Raw genomic sequence first — 20,481 nt, 5'->3', positions numbered from 1 at the left:
TATTTTGTTTTATTTTACACCTTGTTAATTTAGACCTAATGAAATATTTTTAGAAATATTATTGATGTTAGTTGTAAAGAACCAATTTATTACTTGTGTGAGATAATAAAGTAGTGACTTCTCTTATGTAAAGAGTTTTTATTTTATATATTACACTGCCCTCTAGCGTCCCTTCGTTGTTCTGTAAAAAGCTGTTTCCGAATGGGTCAAAAAGTGGTGACAACAGAAACGAGTCATACACATTTCAAATAATAAAAGTTTATTAAGAAAGTTAAGCAATTAAACAATAAAAAAAAATCCAATAACCCAATTCCAAATTAAACATTATTAATTTTAACGTAATCTTAATAACTACGTAAAAGTAAAAAATCACCTATAACCCAATAAAAGTAAATCCAAAAATTAAATAAAATGTAAATGTAAATACAATACAAATTAATTGGATAAAATTATATGAAGTTAAGATTGTTTTAAACAATACATTGCATTATTTGGCTTTGTTGCCTCCATTACTGGCGTCCGCCATTTTGTTCTGGACGCCATGTTGTTGTCAGAGACACATGCGGCAGATGTCCTCGTTGATCTCCAGCATCTGGTCGATGAAGGCCTGGTCAGCCATTACTTGGGACAGCTTGCCAATGATGGACAGTAGCTCGCCTTCTTTATAATTCATCTTGTTGTTACAGAGCTGGATTTCGTCCAATATCTCTTCTGGAATCTGTAGACAAAGAAGGGAGGCTGTTACAAATTTGAAATTGAGGACATACATTTATATTGATGCTGGTTAAAAATTAGTAACCGATGACAGTTATTTGTTAAACTTCCCTGAAGTGAGCTTTTGGGAAAAGTAATATTTGAATGCGGATATCCCTAACTCATAACAGAATCAGGGTATTTAGATAAATATGTACCTATATAACCATATATAACCATTATCCAGTTTAGACCTTTTCATTATGAAAAGACATTTAAACGCTGTCATTTAAAGACAAATTACAGATATAGAAAGCACAAGAAATTATATGTCTGACTGTATGTGCGTCCACATAATGGGGCTTGATTATATGGCTCGTCGGAAAAGGCACAGTGGCTCACAGATAATCGTAGAAAACATTAATTATTACTCGAAGACTCGAACTAACGGCATGTTGGAGCTTATGAACGACGGGTATGTTTAGGATTTATTATTCAGAGCATAATTTTTGCTTTGAAGATACCCTATAATAAGCCATACTTATCCGTACTTCCAATACCACTGTCGTAAGAAAGTAAAAATATGGCCCTTAAATAATAAAATATCATTGTAAGCGGCCTATTTTCATAATACCCTCATTATTTTACATAAACAAAGCGCTCGTATTACTTGTCAATGTAGGCAAAGGTTAAATATAATGTGTGGCGATGTTTACAGTACAAGTGTGGTAGGTGCTATTGTTTCTACCGTCTACAATGTCCCTCGGTCGGTTCCCAGCTCGAGTAGCGAACTACTGACGGCCGGAAGGCATTATTTAGAATAGCCATGTAACCTTCATGGTCGGTCAGCACTTGTTTCAGATCTGATTTCAATAGATTTGGTTGCGATTTCAGTTTTTTTTCTGGACTACGTAAGACATGGTGAGGCAATTTCTTTTCTTGTTTATTTGTTTGGCCTTAAATTCGCTTCTTTTGATATTTTAGATACCGATAAAGTTTAGTTGAAATTAAATGCCTTCTTCTTCATCCAATGACTTTTCCCGCCTTGGGCGAGGCGACAGGGAGTGTCAGACTCTTACTGACTAAAAACCACCCCGTTCCTACTCCTGCCGTTCGGGCTGGAGCCCCGGTAAACCGCCTAGGTAGTCCGCAGCTCCGGATTTTGTCAGAGGTGTAGTCCGGATTGAGTCTATAGTCGTGTAGATAAAGGCACGCCTTGAACTGTGCCTCAGTATATCTGAATGTAGAAAAAGATACTTACGTCTTCAGGGTCAGCAAAAGTGCTGAACTTGTACTTGGTCTTCCGCTTTTGAGGCCCGTTGTTGAGGAAGAGGGTGAACTGCGCGTCTTTGATGGTCGCACCCACTGGGAAGTAGAGGCCGGCTATCAAGTGGCCCTTTTGGTCGCGGGATAGTAGACTCCTGGAAGAAAATCGATACGTTAGTTCTGTTCTTAAGAACCTCTAATTATTATTTTTTTCAATAAAAGAGACAAATATTATGTTGCTTCCTGATCAAATCACATCAAAAGGCTATAGTTGTTTATAACTTTTGTAGGTATCTCCGAAAAACAAGCCAAAGAACAAAGATCTTGTATTGAATAGTCCCACTTTAGCTATTGCATAATTGGATTGCAGCCAATAAAAGCTATTGTCTGCACGAGTCGTTAGGAGACTGGCGTGCGCCAGATAAGTCAATGATCTTAAACTATGATGATTGATGTGACTGATAAGGCAAACTAATTATATCTAGACTAGTATGGTCTGATGTCTGGCCTAGAAATCTTCGGTATATTAGGAAATGAGGTCTGCAGTAGGTATATTAGCTGAACATGCTATTCACTAAACGTCAAATGTTTGAGCAGAGAATCTCTGCTGAAGACAATGAGGTAGGAATGAGGAATGTTGCCCAAAATGTAGAAAACTGTAATAATTCTTCACCTAAAGTTGTAGACGAGGTTCCTTCTCTCGGTGACGTTGATGCCGTCCAGGTACGGTCTGCCGGCGTACACGAGCGAGGTCTGACACTTGATGGTCTCCCCGCGCGTCTCCCGCTCGTGCCACTCGATGTAGCCAGGGTTCAGCACGCTGAACGTGTAGTCGTACTCCTTGCGGCAATGTGGCTCGTCCGACTGCACGAACCAACCTGCACGAGGGGCGACTACTTAAACAGGAGCTCGAGGGAGAAGGGTTTGCTAATAATTTGTAATGGCAATGTAAACTACTTGGTTAATGAAGTCTACTGATGTTTTTTAGCTTTAGAACTTACCAGTGTGTGGGTAGTTTCGGTCCTGCATGACAGTGACGATTCTGGGCACGTGGTAACCGGGGTCAGCGAGCATGACGCCGAGTCGGCCGTCTACGCGGATCTGTATGCCCACCATGACGTGCTCCTTCTCAGCAGCCAGCACGGCTGCAGGCCCGTCGCCACACGTCACGTACTCGCGCACGTCTACCACGGCTTCCTCGCACGACAACAGAGCTGTGGCGCGGGTGATGCCACTGAAGTCCCGCTCCAACTTCCGCCAGCGTCGCATGAGTTCGAAGCCCAGCCCCACACAGGTGTGCTTGCGAGCACGGATTGGAGGCGTGTACTGCTGGTACACCTGGTAGAGCGGATCACCACTGCGCTCGAAGGCCTCATGCAGTGAGATGAAGTTGTTGACGGAGTCATAGTTGTCGGTGACGAGCAGACGGCGCAGTGCGGCCTCAGCGCGCGTTGCCAGCTCTTCGTGTCTTGCCAAGGACAACTCGAGCGGGCGCCTAGCCGGGCCCCAGCGCGCTCGCGGCAGCGGCGGTCTGGTCAGGTCGGGGCCCGGCCTGGTCACGTCTTCCGTCCGGCACTCCGGCCCAGCCGCCGACACTGCGGCGTCGGGCTCGGGCGCCGCTTCCGAGCTGAGTCAACTCGGCCACTCGGCGCCCCACCGGCCCACGCCGGGTCCAGCCGGCTCCGCCTCCGCCCCCCGCTCATACAGGCCTTCATCCCGGCCTCGATCCGTAGCGACCTCGACGCTCTTGGCGAGCGCCTCACGCTGCTTCTCTAACAACACTGATGATGGTTTTTCACGCTCTGGAATGAACAAAGGAAATCTACCATTAAGACCAGTCCCAAACGGTTACAAGTTCAATGACGAGCCCGTGACCTAATAAGACAAGGCGTGTACATGAGCTGGTATTGTGCACGATGCTGGCATACGAGTACAAATAAATAACATTTGGCGTCTGTTTCAAGATCATGGTTTACGATCGATGCATCAAAGCAATTCTTAAAACATGTTTCATATTGAGCGTATCGACGCTTTTAAATTTCCACGAAAACCTATCAGAATACTTTTAGAAATAGATGGGTATGTGTGATGGTGTTGATATTTGAAAAGTAATTTAAACTACCACGTTGTATACTTATATTTGCTGGCTTTTTACATTTAGAACACACTAACTAAACTAGTATATAGTGGTTACCGTTTACTGAAACAGTCATTGTCTAATTTTGGATGTTACGCATTGTGTGCAAACAATCTAAACCAGATGACAGTTACGAGGTTCGCGTGAAGAACCGTCACATCGATCTTTGTCAGTTTACGAGATCTTGTGATTAGATACCCTATATAAGAAGTATGAGATCACGTTGACTGCCTCAAGGCTTCTCAAAAGGCCTGTTTTTAGATGATAAGAAAGCATATAGGTACAACTATTTTTCCTCAATCGATAAACATAATCTTTATCCAAATAAAACTCTTATTTAGGTAGGTATATAGACTTATTTTGTTTGAAGCCACTATGGACATTCTAGATTCCAAAGTTAATTTTATTGCATAATAGAATTAAGTGTGTCTGGCACTTATTTTGTTTATGTTCAATCGTCATTACGCAGTGCATCAATAAGTTGATACAATTATTGGCACCCAACAGAGATTCTGATCTAGAAAACGACAACATATTGATAGATACGTCACCAGATTCGCTGCGACTTACACTTGTATTACGTATCGTATTATTAGGTAATATTGTTTATAATTGACTAAGTTATCGTTATCAATTAGGTACATTTCAAGACAGTTCCTTAACATCTCAGTGCTGTGAACGACCTAGTGAGTTACCGGGGCAGGAGCTCGAAGCGGGAGTAGGAACGGGGTGGTTTTTATTAGTAACAGGCTGACATTCTCTCTTGCTTGCTCAAGGCGGAGAAATCATTGGATGATTTTCCCCTCTCAAAAAAGCTTTGTAACATCGGATATAGTGACTTCACTGTCTCGATGATAGGTGACAAGCACACAATAAAGTTTATTATGAGTCTGGCAAAATAAAATTGGATTTTCGTTTCAGGTTTCGCAATAAAATTGGTTGAGTGGGTTGACATTTAGTCTTCACCTTTGCTTACCCGTTCTGGGAACAACAGACTTAATGAGAATCTGAAGAATGTCATGTTTATCTCAATCTCAAATCGATTCTCGGTTCGCGAACAAAGTGATTTTTCCGAGAAGATCCGAACACGGGCTGGCATTTTTGTGCGGAAATGTACTCGGATTTTTTTCGGAAACAAGCGCAAAAATAACTTTACACTTGTCCCAGTTTCTGAGCATTCGTTTGTTCTCTGTCGAGAGACTTCGTTGAGTCACAGGTTTTCGTTCAGTTTACTCACACAAAAACAGTTTAATGAGCTGTTATTATGACGAAGAACTTATTGTTTATGTTTTATTCAAGTCTGAGTCACGACTAATACCTACACGTTTTGAAAAACAACAGTATTTCCTAGGAACAATTTCTGCTTTATTAGAAACGTGGCTCTTCTTATTACCTAACCACAGTGACACAGCAAACCAAATCTTAATTCAGTCAAACTAGAATTCATTTTGGCAAATCAGGGTTGAACAGACGAATCAGAGTTCGTTCTCCTTATTTGTAGTATAAGATCAACAGTCGTCGGTTTTTGCGTCTATATCTAAGTGAACCTCGTTGTCTGGAGGTCTAAAGGTTACATTCGTAGGTCATTTTTTATCTCGTTTTTGGGGGAAGACTACGAGACGTCAGTCAAATTATGTTTAGTCTGGAATTTGGGACAGATTGCAGACATTTGTTTAGACTGGCGTGTATTGTGGCTAGTAATCTAGTAGACTAGACTAGATGTTAGCTCCATTCTTAACACTAAACAATCATTTGTATCTCTATGGATTTTTTAATTTTTTTTACCAAATACATAGATGCCTACCTACTTCAAAGTTACATTTGACAATGTGTGTAATTTAAAACACGAAATTTACATTTTCAAAGCAAGGTAAATTGGATATATTAAGTCGAATTGCTACAGTTCAACAACCTTTTCTAGATGCTGCAACTTGCATTACTTGTTCGTGTTAATATGTGTTTTATTATCCATCTTCACGGACGTTATAACAAAATACATGTAGATAGTCCTTTAGTCGAAAGATATAACATACTAAACCCTCAGTCCCTTGGCCAATCAAGTCCAATTAACGAGTAATGGAGGGTCGAAGACATTGGTTACTGTGTAGCCATTATGCTCCGTGATTGGACGGTTGTTGAGACAAGTTGAGCTCACTTAATGACCAGGAAATGAGATCCGATTGATTTGACTTGCAAGTTAAATGCACTGGCATGTTAGCAGACATGTTTAAATCAATTGTTTATTGTTATTTAAAACTTATTAAACGAAGAAGCCATAGTATGTTACACGCTATTTTATCTTAGTGAAAATACGGTGCGAATTTAGATGCGTTTGCCCTTTATAGGAACGCTTTACGTATTATCATTTGATTAAAGAAAAGCATAGTTAATTTCTAATTGTAACAATCTGAAAATATACCACGAATTAACACGTAAAAAAGAGACGAAATGAAGGCAAAAAAGCCAATAACGCAACTCTATCTCATACATTCTAAAGCCATTCTAATTAGCATTTAAGAAAAACATTTCTCCTCCATTTTCTAAAGTTATCTAACACACAACGTCACTTATAAATGGAGATAAGGTTCTTATGTATTGCTATGACGCATTTTACACGCGTAACTCAAATCGACATGCATTTAACATGACGACGTATCTAATTACATACGAGTATTTTACTGACAATTTCTCCGTACAAAGAGTTACGTTTACTTAAAGCAAATGATTCAGGGAATAACAATGTTGATTCATCGTGAACTTCAGTACCCTTAGTACGAGTTTGTTTTACGTTCAACGAGATCGAAACGAGAGCGCGTTCGGCGCTCTTATTGGTTGATTCTTTCGCGCCGGCCAATCAGAGCGCCGAACGCGTTCTCGTTTCGTTTTCGTTTAACGTAAAGCAAACCCGTACTAAGTTTACAGAATCACGCGGTTATCAAATGAAGATAGTACATACATATACTTTGTTAATAGTTGAACTGTTTACTTTTATATCACGAGTAATGGGGCTGCTTGCTGAGTGAGACTGGCAGGGCATTCTATCTTTGTAGCCAAACTCGTTTATATTGCTTCTGTGATTTGGATGTGAGAGTGGAATCAATAATAAATGTCTATCGCCTTTATAAATGGTGCTTCCATCGATGACTAGCGGGTTTACCGGGGCTCCGGCTCGAAAAGCAGGAGTATGAACGGGGGTGGTTTTTAGTCAGTAAGAGTCTGACACTCCCTCTCGCCTTGCCCAAGACGGTACGGGAGAAGTCGTTGGATGATTTTCCGCCCTCAAAAAATCCTGATAGCTTCGTCGGATGATTTAAATACATGTTACAAAAAATAATGATCTACTCTTCATATCATTCACGGAAAAAGAAACGTGATATCGTGTATCTGATATATGGTAGGTAAAATGGATGTCTGCTTATCATTAATTTTGGCTGATACCTGCGTGTATTCCGGTACACGGGCTGATAGTAATGAAATGGCTGTGGGGAAATTCTAATGATGAATTTACAGGGAAATCCATTATTTCATGGTCTGCAACGAAACGTTTTATACTTTTGGGCTATGTTACTTTTTATAAGAAAAATAGTTTAAGTGATCAGTATTTATCAGATTTCAGAAACTTTATACCAAGGTAAGATTTGTGTAAGCCCAAACACAATTCCAGTCAATTATTATTTGTTATTAGCTGAGCCGGCAAACTTCGTATTGCGTCAATAATCTTTTCCTCATCTTTTAAATCTTCCCATAAATCAAGACCAAGAATTTACCAAATCAGTCCAGCCGTTTTCGAGTTTTAGCGAGAGAGAACAGAAGTTTATTTTTATATCTCAGAAAAAGAAGAAGATTTTCTAACGACTGCATCAATACAAACTACCATTTTAATGGCATTATCTTCAAAATGACTGCAATAAATCAACAATTTAATAACCTCTCGCTCCATGCACATGGCGGTCCCTCCGTTTTATTGACGTCAGTTTGTCAAAATAGATAATAATGATGGGCAATAACATTAGTAATGCATTGCTATATACTTAGGTAATATTACAGTCGACTCCAGAAGTTTGTTTGTTTGAATGCGTAGTCATATCATGGTATTTTTTCTCTAATTGTTTATTGATTAAATACATCCACTGACTGAACGTAGGCTTCCACCAATGATGGAGACACACGTCTCTAGCTGATGTGCCGTACTTAATAGGTGTTGCATCGTGGTGGCTCCGGAGAAGTCTATTAGAGAACCCGGTGCCCCCTATAGGCGCTGGTGGTGGCCACCGGAGTAGTTTTATTGAGGTAAGAATCCCACGCTTCCTAGTTTTTTGTCCCTAAAATAGCTATGCGCCATTTGAAGGTTTCCCTCGTCATTTAGGAAAAAGGCCTTCACCAATACATCGAGGAAACAAGTAGGTGCCCTGTACCCTTAGTACGAGTTTGCTTTGTGTTTAAACTAAATTTTGAAATGAGAGCCTTTCGGCGCTCTCATTGAAGGTTATAAAGCCGGATCAGTCAAGTAAAGAGTTGAGCTGATCTTTATTACTTAAGTGCTTCTAAAATGGCTATCTTATCTTAGCACTACCGATATTAAAACACAGTATTAATCTACTATCATTTTGCCGACAATTTACTAAATCTATTAATATCGATTAGTAATTAAAGATTTATGGATTTCAGATTATAAAACATCATTACATGATATTGTTTCACGTGTTTGGGCGCCTGCGATTATAAATAATGTACTAGTAGGCCCCGTGAGCTTGGTTTTGTTATTTTTTCTTTTTTAAAACCTTCTAACAATAAAAATCCTAAGAAAAAATTAATCAGCGAAATCGATTCGGTTGATCTCAAGATTTGCGCTTAGAAACGCTTTTAGATATTCACCTAGTGGCACTAATAGCGATAGTTAGGTGTCCTAAAAATATATCTTTTCCTATTAAGCCTCATAAAAATAGGGAGAAATGTAATACGTATAGTACGTATACGTTAATTATTATATTTATTTAGTATGTCTCACGAAAGTTATAATAAAATTACAGTACACAATTCTATACACATATGTACTTTATCTTCACATACAGTGAGTTCTAAAAAAATATCATATATATACATACGTTAATGGACATTTCTATGTAAGTGAGATATTTATCGCCAGCTCGTCTTATCTAGTCCTTTCAAATGATGTGGCGTCGTTACGATGGCAGTCGATCAATGCTACCTTCGCATAAAAATGACGTAGAGCACATGAAAGGACTTCATGAATATATATTATGTATAATATAACCTTTGAGGGATAACCTTTATGTGATATTTAAATGAATAAATTATTTCACTGCCTCTGCCTCGGGTCGGGCAAAGTATTACTGGGCTTTTTTCAGATTATCGAAAATTTGGCACGGGAATTTTGCCCAGTATATGGCAATAGGCTCACCCCCTATTACATGGGACTTATAACACAAATATTGAAAAGTGGGTGTACATGGTATAGTGGCATTACGTGCCGTAATGTGGACCTCTGCCTACCCCTTCGGGGATAAAAGACGTGACGTTGTGTGTGTTTGTAAATTATTTTACGATATTGAAACTTAACAAATATCGATCGCATAACGAGACTGTCTAAAAACTAAAACTGATGAGAGTAGATACTAATATTTGTTCGATTCGGAGAATTCTCTCAGGGAAAATGTACGTATATATATGATGATTTTATATTAAGTTATTATGTTATGTAATGTATGTCACACGTGTAACTTCGCCCTGAATTATTAAATTGAAACGAAATTGTGATTCTGTGTTGTCATGTCAACCTCGATTGGAAAAGGTTAGGGGGGAGATGTGACCTTTTTTTAACGAATGGGGTGTCATTCCTGACTTTCATATTAACACGTAAAATGGGGCCATGGGCCATGGGAGTCACCAGCGACTGAAGTTAGCGGAACATAGGCCCTCAAAAGTTTTGTATTGGCAAACAAAGACTTAAGGAACTTAAATAATTTATCAATGCCTATTTTGTTGACGAGAGGGAGCCTTCAAAAGGCGTCTAGCTTTTGGGAGAAAAGACAAGGGAGTGTAGGACTTTTACCTTACTAAAACCACCCCTAATATCTTTGGGACACCGACTCCCATTTGGCATAGCAACCCCATTCAATTCTATTTTTCTACGTAATATCAGATCAGCAGTTTCAAAGACCGCATTCCAACAATAAATAGACAAAAATCACGTACTAACTATTAATAGCTAAACACATAATATATCTAATTAATCACAAATTACTTTATCTTAATTGTAGGAACCACGTTTATTATCTGTCGAAACTAATGTGACCTCATTTTTATACACTTTAGGAAGTGATAGGAGGCCGTACAACCTGCACTGTGCTACTTTCGATCGCGCGATACACACGTGACCACCAGCGACCTTCTTTGGACACGTGCCTCAGTTTCGTTACTATGAATACCAAGTCTGGTACCCACCGGGCTATGAATTCGGTTTTAAAACCACGTCATGTGAGAACAGCTTTTGAAAAGGGATTTGAAATTAGTTTTCATTAAGTGAACTAGTTATTAATTTAGTAAAGTTGTGTGTGACATATTAAAACGATTTCGTTGACTTGTTAGTTCTAGTTTTCAATGAAATCAATTAGGTTAATTGCCATTTAACTAATTGAAGTCACGTTCCTCGAAATAATAGTCATTCGTTTTGGTTTCTACTCGTATCAACCGTAGGGTTTGCATGAAATGCCCATCCAAACTTTAATCTAAAATGGTTCACCAGTTTTTGAGTTAGACCCAAATATTAAACTAAAAATACAGCTGTTTTTACAGATACTAAGTATTGTATTTATAAGGCTGTGTGTTGTCAGTCAGTCAGTAACGGAAGAGTGTTATATAAAGATTAAGTCCAATACTTTTGTTTTGTTACCAAGATTAATGAAAAAGATAAAAACAAAAAGTTTTAAGCTGTAGCCACGCAACTGTCAAAAGTTCGCCACAGACTATCAATAGGTATTTGCCCGACATTTCTCTCTAATTAATTCTGCCAATATTTAAGTGTCAAGTAATTTGTATTGATGTGTATCTCTCTGAGGAGCGAGGGATGGTTATGGCGCTGAGTAGGCGGCTGACCTTTGGGAGTACCACGTAATAAAACTGCGTCATACGTGGGCGTTTCAGTATGACTGTAGTAGATCTGTGTGCTTTTGTATACGTTTCAAAGAATTCGCTATATATTGTATTGTAATATTGTGTTAATTACTCGGGGAATAGTACGTTTTGTTTAATTACAATTGTTTCCACGAAGGCGTAATTTATGTTGATTGGGATATGACATGAGTAGAGCCTTTCATAGATAGGAATTTTGTAGTTATTCTGTTTTAAAATATTACATTGTTGATTAGAAAATATTATTAACATTGTGTACAATAAATTCCTGTCTACAATTATGTTATACAGCCGATGATATTATACCTAAGTACGATATAATGTTAGGTAATTGTTTTGTCCAATATACCCACACATTATTGTCGTGAATGAGATTTTTGTTGACCTTTAAGGAAAGGTCTTTTGAAAGGGCCTTTCGTTTCTTAATTAAAGGTAAAGAATGAAAGCACAATACCGCCCTAATTCTCCGGCTTGTATAGACGAGACGGTAAAGGAAACTGGGTCGAGTTACCACGTAAATTGCACTCATGTAGAGCTGTATAGCAGATCTTTGTGTACAGAGAGAATTAACTATTCTCTTATTTTTTATTAATTTTTGTGTACTGTATCAATGGAGTTTATTATCTTATTTTTTATACTAATTAAAGACAATGCAAGTTAATTTGTTAACTTTCTAAAACATGTTTTAAAATTTTAATTCTAAAACATGTTTTTAAATTTTTTGAAAATGAAATAAAATTCCCGCTCTTTTTTTGACAGCAGCTTTCTTTTATTCTCTTTTTGTCTATGGAATTATTTATACGTGTCAATTTTAACAAGAATTACGTTATGGTTATAAACAAAGAATGTGATACAGTATCATTAGTATGAATATGCGTTTGTTCAGAGCGCTGAACGCGCTCTCGTTTCGATTACTTTAAACGTAAAGCAAACTCATACAAAGGGTACAGATCATACATACAAGAATGGATGCATGATGTCAGCCACAAACAGTGGCCTCATACATTTTTATCAGTAGTGCAAAGTCCTACTGTCAACGCAACCTTGCAATACCATCATGCACGCTTACACAATAAGAGTCGGGGATATCCTGATTTCCATTTTGTTTTCGTCATACATATCAATGATGTATAAGGAAAGTAAATATTAATTGCAAAATTATCAATCAAATACAAACAAAGCCATTATCTAGTTAAATATTAAGCAAGCGTCCATAGGACTCAGTAACTATTTACCATCAGGTAGGCTGTGTGGTGTTTTACCATCGTCGTGGTATTAAAAAATAATAATACTTATTAAAAATTAAAAATTTTGCACTATGACAGAGTTACCAATATTGACACAAGAAAAAAGTAAATAATATTGTCTGTTGTTCTATTTACGAATCATTTTGACATTACCGTTTTTAGATAAAATCGTTGGCAAAGGGTATTCACGTTCAGGCTCTGATAAACAGTTACAAAAGAGTTTTGATACCTAGTGTGTATTGTTTAACTTGTGTTTCAATATACGTTGTACAATCGACTGCATGTTAGTTAATAAAGAATGCAGCCGCAACGATATTATGTTAAAAGTAAATCTCTTAGTTAAACAGTTAATTCTCGTTTGACTTGGAAATACTTAGCGTGAGGCTGCACCTAAACTAACCCCCTATCTGCATTAATAATACCAAACAAAATTTCTTTAGGTGCCACCTATTCTAGTTTAGGGGTTTCATTAAATGTACACAATAGATATAATATGGCATTTTGTGAAGATTCTTGTGTTATTTTCCTTTCCATTTTCTCTTTACTACCCACTAGGGATGATATCTCATTAGTTCGACCAGTTGTAAGCCTTTGTGGTTGACAACCCTTAACAACGTGTATAAATCTGTGTTTGACAGCGAGGGTTGTTAGTTTCACGTGCGGGCGCCACGAGACACAAATATTGACACAGAAATTGTAGGTATATTCGTTGAAATAACGCGCACATTCGAAATATGAATTTTTCATTATTTTTTGAAACACCAAAAGTTTAAGTTCTGTTCAAAGTTAAAGTAACTTTGATATTGTGTAGAATGTATTCATACAAAGTTCCCAATAATCCTTATTTTTTATTTTAACTACTTTAGGTCCTTCGCAAGGGTGAAGGCGCACTTTCAAACTACGAATTTTTCAAACACCAAAACTAAACTTTGGCTATAAATATTAACAGTCAAAGGTAACTTTTATACTTGAAGGATTTTTTTCATAGCATTATACAAAGCACTCAATTGTTCTTCCTTTTTTTTTTAAATAACGCTTAAATCCTTCCATATCCAAATCAATTCTTAATTCAATATACGCACTAAATCATGTAACACATTACTTAGACGAGTTAGATTGATGAGCGAAACAAATCTTACTTTTATAAACCAATGAGAAAGGTTTGGATGTCTAGTAAGTATTCAATCACGGTCGAAAAAAATGGCCGAATGAATCTGAATAAGTAAATAAATTATTCCTAAGCTACTTTTTAGTCCCAAAAAGTATTTGAATATCGCGTATGGATTTGTTTTTCTATGCCGGAGCTAGGATTTTTTTAAAGGGATCTGATTCAATGTTATAATTTAACACGTTGGACTGGTTAGAAAAATTATAAGAAAGTCAGTATTCAGTCATGCACAGCTGTGACTGTAAACCCAGTAACTGGTAAATAATGATTAATAACTACGTGTTATTTTACCCAATGTCAAATACACAATAATATTTTGTGTTATTATTAAGGAAAAATTGCATTTTAATGACAAAGGATTATTACTGACTCATCTGGCTACGTGTTAGGTAAAGGGCAAATAGAATAATGATATGTGAAGGAACTTTCACAAACACTCGACCATTGTTTTGTGTTATAAACGCCATTGCAATCACCACAGAACGATATTAAACTCGACACGCTTCGTTCACCATAGCGACTATTTGCAAAACAAAGAATATTCAAGTATTTCACCAATATATTCAGTTTAAAAAGAAATCACAGCCGATTTCGAAATTATGGCTCGTTGTTCGCGGAATTCTTGACACGTTGCTCGTCGCTTTAGCGGCGAACAATAAAAAAAGGAAAAGCTTTAAAAAATAACACGTAACTACTAAATTAACACTCGTATTAATACAAGAGGTAATAAAAACCTTCATTTTCACCTTAAACATCACGTTTCTAATCGGTAAAGAACACAGAGACCTTTGTTTACATTTGTATACAACATAACAGAACCATTCACAAATCCCCTACATGTACACGCTCTTTGTCTTGAAACTACTGATTTAAAATCAAAAATAATAATTAGTATTAATAAAATGGTTAGTAAAAAGAATATTTTATTAAATAAACTCACCCATACAACGGCTAGAAGCCAAATAAAAAAACGAAAACAGTTCGCAGCCACTAGGCGCGCTCTATCCGAACGTGTATCCCCCACAAACAACACTGACAAACTGATCGTTGAATGCCGCCGTGCCCCCGTTATTATATTTGCGCTAACAGGTGTAGTGTTGGGCGCTAACTGTTATAGCGGTTGTATCGAGAACCGTTTATATACGCTACGAGTCATTGGTCAGTTTGGAGGTAGAACTTAGTTAATGTTTGTTGATTGGGTGTTCAATTAATTAGGTATTTTATTGTTTGTTTAATATTATTTAACGATGATAGGGCTAATTATCTCATGGGTTTTATGTATGTAGGGCGTAGGTTAGGTACCAAAATCTAATCTAGTCTGAAAGTTATTTAAATAGCTTTCTACAATTTAGGCGTTATTTATCGTAAGGGGCATATGGTGTTTTATCGGGTGGTGTTTTATCGTGTACATATTGTGTTTTATGGAGTTTCAAAGCAAGAATTGTTCAGAAATTAACATGTTCTCAAATAAAACTATTATAAATAGTTATAACAGTTATTCAATAACAGTTATCGTCGTTATTGTCCACAGCAATATGGACGGCGGCGTCATGGCGAGCACGCATGCGCGGCGCGCCCCTCTCGCGTCCACCCAGCTGACAGGCCCGACCACGCGTCGCTATGCTACACTCCGTATCACTAACAAAACACGCCGATGCCTAATAGATACGGAAATACGATGTTTTCTAACAAGATAAATAAATACTAATTGGGTTTATTTAGCAGCTGGTCGATTGGTAATATCGGTACACTTTGTCACGCCTCGTTGTTTGGCGTCACGTTTGTGGCCAACGTGACTCTATTGTCTCATGTGACGCAGTTATTAGAGGCTTTTGTTTATATTTTCGGGTATAATTGTTTTATTTTTTTGACGGCAGAAATTGCTTTCGTATCCTCTGCTATTATTGGGAATGGTTGTCTTTATTTTACAAGAGCACAGAGGCTGGAAAACTAAATATTATGATTTTCTTTTTCACGTCACTATTGGAACTTAATAACATAGATCTGACTTTAATTTAAAATAAAGGGCCAATATAATAGCCTATATCCTATATCCCTACACTGTAGTATGTAGTGGTCCATACAGGGGGAGTTTCGCCCCCAGACAATAAATTAGTCTAGCTGCATAATTTATGTCATTGTTCGCCAACAGAAGGGTTGCCACGTGGAGACCGGTCCACAACGAGAAGACTGTTTAAAGTATTATGGTCAGTCAGGATATCTATTCATATTTATAACTAGACATATGAATTCCAGGATTTTAGGTAAGTTATATGGAACACTACAGACAGCATAACTCACCATGTTAGGTGAGGAGATTATGGCAAGCTCTCTTATGTAGAGGAGGCTTAAAGTTCTTTTGTTAAGGGGATTAAATCAGCCTATGTCTCCTTCCGCCCAGGGTAAGGCAAGAGAGAGTGCCAGACTCTTACTAACTAAAAACCACCCCGTTTTTACTCCTGCTCTTCGAGCCCCGGTAATAACCCGCTTGGTAGTTCGCAGCTCCGATTCGGGCTTCAACCCTACTGGACCCTATTTGTGGTAATATGATGGCTCTATGAGGCGTGCGTGGAATGCGACGCGCCATACGCACAAGTCTGGTACTAGTTGGGAGTCGAGCTACCCGTGGTCACCGTCCGCAGACCCGCAAGGAGCCTTATAGTGGAACATTAAACTACCACGGGTTATTATTATGGTTGGAGAGCACACGAGGACATTATACTCCAGAACTTGATACTATAACTTAACCAATGGAAACCTATTTAATAGCATGGTGTCAGCATTTATACCATAATACCATAGTACCTTTAGCATAATTCTGTCATTAAATACCACAAATAAATAACAGACATAAAAAAATAACACACACAAAATTCCTTATGTAGATATTTTTTTAGAATTTAATATGATAAATGTACACGTATATCGATATTTTTATTGTTCCTATAATTAATCGATAAAGGAAGCGAAAAATATCGATTAGATTCTGTTGATTGCCAGTAGAGGTGGATCTAACTAGCATGGATTAAATTGGTCAAAGTTAAAATTACTGAAACACTAATTAGGTTACTAATTACTGAATAATATTAGGTGTACTAAATTAGGCAATTAAGTCACATAATTATCGCCGATCATGAAACAAATATAAAGAGGAGATGTCATAACTGGATTTCCCTTTAAAACTGCGTTTCTCATGAAACTCTTTGGATCGTTCAGCAAAACTGTGGAATGATGAATTCAAACCTTAAAGAAAAGAGCGTATTCTTTTTTAAAAGGCCGGCAACGCACTTGTGAATTCTCTGGTGTTGCGGGTTTCCATGGGCGACGCTAATCGCATACCATCAGGGGATCCATCTGCTCGTTTGTCCCCTATTCCATAAAAACTACAAATAAGTACTTGATTAATGTCCGAATACTCAAACGCTACTTAATTTTAAGACGCTCTCAAAATTAGTTCTGTCCCTATTAATTCTTTATAAAATTACAGAGATAGCACGATATTTAAGTATAACTTAAAATTGAGTAGCATTTCAGTACTCGGGCGTAAAAGATACAGAAGTAAGATTATACTAGTACTAGTACTATCATCATCTATCTCATACATAATACTCATTCACCATCATTAAAGTTGGAAGCGGGGCCTCTGCTATTACAATTGTGTCAGAATGGTGGATCACTGAGCAGTGCGAGAGGGACAGAGCTATACAACCTACATAGCTCCGTCCCTCTCGCACTGGTCAGTGATCGACCATTCTGACACAATTGTAATAGCAGACTAAGGCCCCTGCATCCAGCGGCTGTGACCTTTATTTATAGGTCGTCTGTTCACCTTGGGGGTGAACATCCTACACTACGCTTAGCAGTACGTGTCACCGCAGCGGACATTGCCTACATAACGCTATTCCTTTGAACTTTATACTGTAGATAGATAGATAGATTAATCTTTACTGAATTTTAAATGATCTTTAATACATTGAACGCCGTGGTAGTCACCGGTGACCGACGTTAGCGGAGGATTTGCCTTCAACAGTTTTCTATAGCAGTCAAAGACCTAATGATTGTCTCGTTGGTCGAGTGGTCGCCAGTGTCTGCCAGACACTGGGTCTCGGGTTCGATTCCCAGGTCAAGCAAAGGATAACTGGGCGTTTTTCGGTTTTTCGGAAATTTCTCAGTAGTAGCACGGAGTCTGAAAACGTGCCCAGTATATGGCAATAGGCTCACCCCTATTACATGGGACTTATAACACAAATGGTGAAAACTGGGTGTACATTGTATAGCGGCATTACGTGCCGTAATGTGCACCTCTGCCTATCCCTTCCGGGATAAAAGGCGTGACGTTGAAAGAAATGAATCTGTAATATAAAAAAAGGATACGTAAATGAAACAATAATTAAAATAATGGGCACAAAGGTGGTCGTATCATTGATAGTGATTTCTACGAGACAACCTTTAATGCAAAATAAATATTTATACGGGATGTGTATACCGAAATACTGTACCTAGTGTACCAATGAAATATAATTAGAACACAAACGTTATTATTTTTATTAGAAAACAATCATAATTCTCAGTAACAACAAAGTACAGTCACCGCATGTGTATGAAGTACCCAATATGTTATTTCCTCCACACTGCAATATAAACATAATAATTTATGGAATGTCGCATGACGTCACAGAACAAGTTACATCAACTCGTTGCTGCCTTGCGCAAGAGTTGAAACGCGTGACGCGCGCACGTGTAACCAATTACCATTGTGGTCCACTGAAATTGACAATTTGTTACTCAAAATTGGTTCTTATTGCTTTTGAGATAAAGATGATGTAGTGAATTACCTGTGGTTTTGATATGAATGTGGCCCTGGTTTGGTATCGCTATGTAGGCTACTGTTAATTTAGCGGTCGCGGTCAAGCCACTCCTGCGATATATCGGCCGGTGTAATCTGTAGCCTGTACGTTGGTGTGTACATTCTTATCATGTCTACTCTGTTTACTATTGAGGCGTCGGAGTCTCTACACTTCCTCCTTTGAAATAAAACGTTGCCCTACACTAAGATTTTCTCCTGTGCGTTTACAAACATACAATTTCACATACACATGACACCCAGACCCGAAACAACATTTTGTGGATCACACAAAGAATTACTCCGTGAGAGAATCAAACCGCTACTCGTTGCACTACGGTCGCGGTAGCCAGTTGCCCAGCCACCGAGCTAACCGTGCAGCCATACATACATACATAAAGTGCGCCCAGCTTTTTGGGTCCTAGGAAGTGTGGGATTTTTAACCTCACTTAAACCCCCTGTGGCTACGATCAGTACCTAAAGGAGGCACCGGATCCTCTTACTAGAACATCCACGGAGATGGAGTTCATCCCTAAGGCTCAAAGTCCGGATGTGGGCTGCCACGGGCAAACTCAGTGATGAGTATCACAATGTCCGTTTAGGTTGTGGATAAAGGTTGTCGTGATAATCAGCCGTTAATATTAATCTATTTCAGGAGTGTTGTAGCTCTTATCGCATCCATTAGTATAATATTTTACATACAATCTGAGTATGGATTGAACATACAACTCTAGGTGGGCGTTACAAGACCGTAATATGTTTTTCTACACCACAGAGATATTTTTTTAGAGCTGCGAACTACCTATTGTTACCGGGGCGAAGCTCGAAAAGCAGGAGTAGGAACGGGGTAGTTTTTAGTCAGTAAGAGTCTGACATTCTCTCTCGTCTCGCCCAAGGTGGGAGAAGTCATTGGACGATTTTATCCAACCATTAATCAAACCAAAAAGAGTACTTTTTTGTTATTCCCCACACAACTATGTCAGAATGCAGTTACAACAAGTGAATTCTGTTATTAATCGAATGTGACAACGGGGAGAACCTAAAGTTACAATTCCTATCTTATTGCTGCTATATCAAAATCGTAATCAAATAATAACTAAGATAATACTACTTTTTTACCTAAATAAAGCTTAATTTTATGTGGGTTTTCGTACTTCCTTACTTTTTTATTTTTATTATGGGTTCTTTCATGTCACAGTTAAAGCGTTGTATTTTTGTGACTGGATATGATTAGGCTTAAGAAACTAGAGAATGCTACAGGATACTATTTCCTACACCATACGGGTGAACAATACCCCCTTGTAACACTAAGTACTACTCGACCAACGAGGCAGTCTCAGGAGCAAGATGTAAAATGAAATGGTAATAACATTTTTGTGTAACATTTTATATGCAAGACTATTTAGTTCGCACTGCCAAAAAGATATCAGGTTTCATGTTGAATCAAGTTTCTAATGCTACATACTAAATCTGTAAGCCCTAATTTTACAGTTAATCTCGACGAAATACCACATCGCACTTATATTAGTTAGAGTAGCGCCGCGTAGATCGTAGTGCGTAGTTCATAGTTCGTAGCGCATGGCGCGTAGCACGTAGGTCGTAGCGCGTAGGACGTAGAGCGTAGTTCGAAGCGCGTGGGTCGTATCAGCGTTTTCTTGCAATTAATCTCGTAGGCGTGCTAACCATGGATTCTGGCGAGTTGGCCGTTTTTCTCTTTGTCTTATGGGCTTATGGAGTACTTTTAATCACGTATTTACAAAAAAATCAGTAGTATTACGGAATAGTGGCTGCGTGTATGATAATAACCTATCTAACTCACTATAATAATCATCTTGTAAAGAAGTAGGCAATACATCAGCTCTACCTTTATTTCATTATCACGGCCAGTATAATGACATTATAAAATATTATTTTTCCTAACAATAATACAACTGGCACATGTGTATTGTGAATACATAATCGTAGCACCCTTTGT

General features: G+C 38.1%; 1 protein-coding gene across 1 annotated transcript; it reads right to left on the bottom strand.

Moving 5' to 3' along the window:
- Positions 1–238: 238 nt before the first annotated feature.
- Positions 239–14,778, bottom strand: LOC118271840 (uncharacterized). The gene is made up of 5 exons (XM_035588078.2): positions 14,604–14,778; positions 2,961–3,761; positions 2,633–2,837; positions 1,955–2,114; positions 239–718 (listed from the first exon to the last, which is right to left on the bottom strand). Exons 2-5 carry the CDS (start codon positions 3,226–3,228, stop codon positions 551–553), a joined length of 801 nt encoding a protein of 266 aa, XP_035443971.2. The 5' UTR covers positions 3,229–3,761; positions 14,604–14,778; the 3' UTR covers positions 239–550.
- Between the last annotated feature and the right edge of the window lie 5,703 nt (positions 14,779–20,481).

This window comes from Spodoptera frugiperda, chromosome 5 (genome assembly GCF_023101765.2).
Source record: "Spodoptera frugiperda isolate SF20-4 chromosome 5, AGI-APGP_CSIRO_Sfru_2.0, whole genome shotgun sequence".
Classification (NCBI taxonomy): Eukaryota; Metazoa; Arthropoda; class Insecta; order Lepidoptera; family Noctuidae; genus Spodoptera; species Spodoptera frugiperda.
This window is presented reverse-complemented; position numbering and strand designations above follow the sequence as displayed.